This window comes from Lepidochelys olivacea, assembly GCF_965140295.1.
Source record: "Lepidochelys olivacea isolate rLepOli2 genome assembly, chromosome: 13".
Classification (NCBI taxonomy): Eukaryota; Metazoa; Chordata; order Testudines; family Cheloniidae; genus Lepidochelys; species Lepidochelys olivacea.
This window is the reverse complement of record NC_140423.1, coordinates 31,284,916-31,290,915: the sequence shown is the minus strand read 5'-3', so window position 1 is coordinate 31,290,915 and position 6,000 is coordinate 31,284,916. Positions and strand designations below refer to the sequence as shown.

The 6,000-nt window shown below is 58.7% G+C and overlaps 1 protein-coding gene across 2 annotated transcripts in view; it reads left to right on the top strand.

Annotated features, from left to right (window-relative positions):
• The first annotated feature begins 1,233 nt into the window (after positions 1-1,233).
• The window catches only part of LOC311529587 (rho GTPase-activating protein 39-like), a 121,849-nt gene continuing 117,082 nt past the window's right edge, over positions 1,234-6,000 (top strand). Inside the window, exon 1 of one of the 2 annotated variants that reach the window (XM_084645630.1) lies at positions 1,234-1,314. In XM_084645630.1, coding sequence (XP_084501756.1) covers positions 1,304-1,314 — 11 coding nt within the window. In that variant the 5' untranslated portion in view covers positions 1,234-1,303. The other variant, XM_084645631.1, reaches the window with a different exon arrangement.

Genomic DNA, 6,000 nt, shown 5'->3' with positions numbered 1-6,000 from the left:
CCTCGGCCCCCAACCCCTCCCCCATCGCTCCCTACCCCTCGGCCCCCAACCCCTCCCCATCGCTCCCTACCCCTCGGCCCCCAACCCTCCCCCATCGCTCCCTACCCCTCGGCCCCCAACCCCTCCCCCATCGCTCCCTACCCCTCGGCCCCCAACCCCTCCCCATCGCTCCCTACCCCTCGGCCCCCAACCCTCCCCCATCGCTCCCTACCCCTCGGCCCCCAACCCCTCCCCCATCGCTCCCTACCCCTCGGCCCCCAACCCTCCCCCATCGCTCCCTACCCCTCGGCCCCCAACCCTCCCCCATCGCTCCCTACCCCTCGGCCCCCAACCCCTCCCCCATCGCTCCCTACCCCTCGGCCCCCAACCCTCCCCCATCGCTCCCTACCCCTCGGCCCCCAACCCTCCCCCATCGCTCCCTACCCCTCGGCCCCCAATCCTCCCCCATCGCTCCCTACCCCTCGGCCCCCAATCCTCCCCCATCGCTCCCTACCCCTCGGCTCCCTACCCCTCGGCCCCCAACCCCTCCCCCATCGCTCCCTACCCCTCGGCCCCCAACCCTCCCCCATCGCTCCCTACCCCTCGGCCCCCAACCCTCCCCCATCGCTCCCTACCCCTCGGCCCCCAACCCTCCCCCATCGCTCCCTACCCCTCGGCCCCCAACCCCTCCCCCATCGCTCCCTACCCCTCGGCCCCCAACCCCTCCCCCATCGCTCCCTACCCCTCGGCCCCCAACCCTCCCCCATCGCTCCCTACCCCTCGGCCCCCAACCCCTCCCCCATCGCTCCCTACCCCTCGGCCCCCAATCCTCCCCCATCGCTCCCTACCCCTCGGCCCCCAACCCCTCCCCCATCGCTCCCTACCCCTCGGCCCCCAATCCTCCCCCATCGCTCCCTACCCCTCGGCCCCCAATCCTCCCCCATCGCTCCCTACCCCTCGGCCCCCAACCCTCCCCCATCGCTCCCTACCCCTCGGCCCCCAACCCTCCCCCATCGCTCCCTACCCCTCGGCCCCCAATCCTCCCCCATCGCTCCCTACCCCTCGGCTCCCTACCCCTCGGCCCCCAACCCTCCCCCATCGCTCCCTACCCCTCGGCCCCCAACCCCTCCCCCATCGCTCCCTACCCCTCGGCCCCCATCACCCCAGCCCCCTGCCCCCTCCCATATCACTCTCCCCCCCCCCCCGTGCCCCCGCCCCATCCATCCCCGCCCCCGGCTGGCCTGCCCCGGCAGCGGGACGGGCGGGGCGGGATCGGGTTTCACATCCTGCAGCAGCCGGCGGCCGCAGGGCAGAGGAGCGGGACATGGCGGAGAGGTGAGTGCGGCGGGCGGGCAGCGAGCCCTGAGCCCGGGACCGGCCGGGCCTCCCGCACCTGTTGAGCGGGGTCCGGCGGGTGCCAGCGAACAACCCCCACGCCCCGGGGGCGGCGCTGGGAGCCCCCCGGCTGCAGCCCCCCCATCGGTAAGGGTGGGATCCCCTCCCCCCCGGCTGCAGCCCGCCCCCCATTGGTAGGGGTGGGATCCCCTCCCCCCCGGCTGCAGCCCGCCCCCCATTGGTAGGGGTGGGATCCCTTCCCCCCCGGCTGCAGCCCGCCCCCCATTGGTAGGGGTGGGATCCCTTCCCCCCCGGCTGCAGCCCGCCCCCCATTGGTAGGGGTGGGATCCCTTCCCCCCCCGGCTGCAGCCCGCCCCCCATTGGTAAGGGTGGGATCCCTTCCCCCCCGGCTGCAGCCCGCCCCCCATTGGTAGGGGTGGGATCCCCTCCCCCCCCCGGCTGCAGCCCGCCCCCCATTGGTAGGGGTGGGATCCCCTCCCCCCCGGCTGCAGCCCGCCCCCCATTGGTAGGGGTGGGATCCCCTCCCCCCCGGCTGCAGCCCGCCCCCCATTGGTAGGGGTGGGATCCCCTCCCCCCCGGCTGCAGCCCGCCCCCCATTGGTAAGGGTGGGATCCCTTCCCTCTTCCCCCCCGGCTGCAGCCCGCGCCCCATTGGTAAGGGTGGGATCCCTTCCCTCTTCCCCCCCGGCTGCAGCCCGCGCCCCATTGGTAAGGTGGGATCCCTTCCCTCTTCCCCCCCGGCTGCAGCCCGCGCCCCATTGGTAAGGGTGGGATCCCTTCCCTCTTCCCCCCCGGCTGCAGCCCGCCCCCCATTGGTAAGGGTGGGATCCCCTGCCCCCCGGCTGCAGCCCGCGCCCCATTGGTAGGAGTGGGATCCCTTCCCTCTTACCCCCCGGCTACAGCCCCCCCATTGGTAGCAATGGGATCCTCTCCCTTCCTCCCCCCCTGACTGCAGACCGCCCCCCATTGGTAGGGGTGGGATCCCTTCCCTCTTCCCCCCCCTCGGCTGCAGCCCGCCCCCCCATTGGTAGCGGTGGGATCCCTTCCCTCTTCCCCCCCCCATTGGTAGCGGTGGGATCCTCTCCCTTCCTCCCTCCCCCCCCCCCGACTGCAGCCTGCCCCCCATTGGTAGGGGTGGGATCCCTTCCCTCTTTCCCCCCGGCTGCAGCCCCCCCATTGGTAGCGGTGGGATCCCCCCACTGCAGCCCAGCTTCCCCACTGGCAGCGCTAGGAGCCACCCCTGCATGACCCCTTCCCCATTGCCCTGGGAGCAGTGGGCAGGAATCCAAAGGGACATGTGGACTGGCAAACGCCAGGAAAACTTCCCGAGTCTGAGCTGTGTCAGCCCAGGGCATGTGCTCCCCACAATGGCAGGGGCCTGGTGAGTGGGCTCCCCTGGGGCCAGGAGCCCTGTTGGGCTGTTTAAGAGGAGATACATCAGTGCTGAGTGGACTTTAGGGAACCCTCCTGCTTTAGCCTGTAGGGGCCCAGACCAGAGAGAGGAGGTAGACGGGAGGTGGTTGGTGTTGTGCCTGAGGCCCTGGTCTGCTAGGACTTGGGTGATCTGGGTTCAGTATGTCACTTCATCTGCCTGTGCCTCAGTTCCCCTCAGTACAGTGGGACTAATGACACTGCCCTTCTCCCGCCATGGCTTCCTGGAGAGCCCCTGTCCCGAAGAGGTTACGTTTTGCTATGTGTATGCAGCACACCTAGCGCAAATGGGCCGTGATCTTGGCTTCTTCCCTCCCTGACATCTCTGATACTTTGGCATGCTGGGTGAGCACATGAGCTGCATTTTTCTGTTTATGATTAACAGTGAAACAGTTGAAAATGTTAATGTTTAAATGGAGTCTCTGCATTAACACCCACCTGGGATGAATGGGGCAACACCCACTTCAGAACTGCAGCAGGTCACCTTCAGGGGTGGAATATTAAGATTTACAAAAATGAAGTCTTACATTTTGCTTACTTTCTTTGTGATAAGTGACAAAGGGGCCAGGATCTGGATGCCATTTGACTTGCTTTGAGTCCTAGGGGAAGGGACCCATGGTGAGTCTCACTCACTTCCTGACCCCATAACCTGAGGGTTTATGAGCTGAGGCTGTCCTCTGGGTCCCACTCCCAAAGGGTTTGTTCTTTGGGCAGTAGGCTTACTCCAATGTCTGGGGCAGGTAATAGCTCTCCTAGCCCCGTTCCAGCGTCTGACATGCATTAACTACACCTTACACAGTCTGTGCAGAAAATTGTTCTGGTCTGATTGCCATTGACATGCAGCTTTGGCTGGTTTTCTATGGGGAAGGAACTTGTTTTGCGTTTGCCCTTTAGCTTTTTGACTCCTCGGTAAAACCAGGGGGCCAAGTTCACCCCTGATGTAAGCCTGTTAATATCAGGGGCTAAATCTGGGCCAAGATGTTTACATTCATCTGCCCAACTGCCAGTCTGCCCAACTTTTGGAGAAACCTTTTGTTTTTGCCGAGTCTCATGTGGTTCTGTTAATGTCAGACTGGTCTTTGTCTTCACAGTCTGGTCAGGGTAACAGATTTCAGAGTAGCAGCCGTGTTAGTCTGTATTCGCAAAAAGAAAAGGAGTAAGTGGCACCTTAGAGACTAACCCATTTATTTGAGCATGAGCTTTCGTGAGCTACAGCTCACTTCGTCGGATGCTGTAGCTCACGAAAGCTCATGCTCAAATAAATGGGTTAGTCTCTAAGGTGCCACAAGTCCTCCTTTTCTTTTTGGTCAGGGTAAAACTTTCTACTTAACAAAAGTTGTTGGCACATGCCAAGTGGAAGTGTTAAGGCCAAACAGTGCTCTTGCCTTTGCCAAGGGACTTTTACATGTTTTTCTCGGCATTGATGAGCAGTTAATCAGTGATCATCCGTATGCCTTTGAGCCTACTCTGCCTGATTCACGGGCTTTGGGGTGGATGTTTGGGCTGGTTTGAGCGTCCTAGTATATGTACTTTGTACATGGTTATTGCTGTCTGGCTTTCTTACAGTTCATTAAAATTGGAACTACTAATGCATGTGCAGGAACGATTATGTGTGTTCTTTTTGCTGGGAGAGTTTTAATTTCACCCCAAGCTTGGCTCTCCTTTGACCGTGGGATAAGTAGTGAGGGTCTGCTGTTGACAATGAAGGTGGATGTCCAGGAGACCCAGTTTCCCAGAATGTGCTGCGCTCCAAACACGGAGCGATGTCACACTTCCTGTGAGTAACCCCATTCAGACAGAATCCTTCCTGATCACTGTGTGGCTGTGTGTTTGCATGTACTTGGGGGATGATGCAGAGGCTGGCAGAAATACTGTCATTCTGTAGGGCCAGGCCACCTTAGCTCTTTGGTGCTAATTGCTTTTGCATTGGTCAGCAGAATTGCTTCTTTTGAGAAGTCAGTAGGCTGTAATGATCTGACATTCAAATGAGGGATATGGGACAACTGGCTTCATGCACCGTCTCCTTACGTGGGAGGAAGCTGTTGGCTGGCGTTTCTGTTGGTGTGGCTCTTTTCTCCATTATTGGTGCAGGCTCACTGAAGGAGTTCAGAGCATCTATGAGATTTGACTAAGACTTTCTTACTTTTTTTTCTTTCTTCTCTTCCTGTAAAATGGAGTTTCACTCCCTGAGGACAGAGAACACCTGATGGTCCACAGGGAACATCACATCCTTTTGAGACTGGCGCAAACTGACAGAGCCAGATAAAACACTAGAGCAAAAGGGCCTCGGTGCCACAAGACCTCTGCCAGCAGCTGCAGGAGCGGGTGATTGTTGCTGTTGCTTGCCCAAACCCAGCTGTACAAGGACATTTAACTCTCAGAGCCTAGACAATGTAAAGTTGCAGGTCGTTCATTTCCTTGGACAAACTGGAAAAATGAATAAAGTAGCCAAGACTTTGAGGCTTTCTACTGATTCCGTCAGGCCTGCGTGAAGGCACACAAGGCTGCCCGCACTTTTTTTTTCTAGCTAGTCCAGTGAACTGTCATCTACTACCTTTGGTTGTTTGTGTTCTTCTGCTTATTATCTAGTGAATTATGCAGTGGTGTTGTGGCTGTGTCGGTCCCAGGATAGTAGAGAGACAAGGTGGGTGAGGTGATCTCTTTTATTGAGCCAGGTTCTACTGGGGAGAGAGACACTTGTTTGATCTTACACAGAGCTCTTCCTGTGGTCTACAGATAAAATAGATTACCTCACCCACCTTGTCTCTCTATCTACTGAGCTGGTTGGGCCACTGCTTCCTATTCCTTGGATCCAGGCTGTTTGAAAGAGATACTGAGATCACAGTGGATTATAAGAATGCAAATTTTTGAGACAGGTTTCTGTTTGGATAGTCCACATGTCTTTTGCGCTCACAATGGGCCCGTTTAACCGAAACAGATATGTTGGCCTCCATTGTAAGTACATCAGATACAGGGAAATCTACGTGTATTTGGGCGGATAAGTTTTGTAATCAGGAGAAGGTTATGATTATCATTGATTCAGGGAAAAAAAAGCAACATGGTGCAGAGATAAAAGAGCAAACAGTTCCTATTGTGAGCTGATTGGCCAGCGAGTGCCTGCACGTTTCAAAGTCCAGTGCATGCTTGTGCATGAATGTATGGCTTTTTTCTAGACCCTGACGTATCTCTAGTGTCTCTTGTTTGTGGCTGGACTCCAGCTGGCCTACATGTGGTC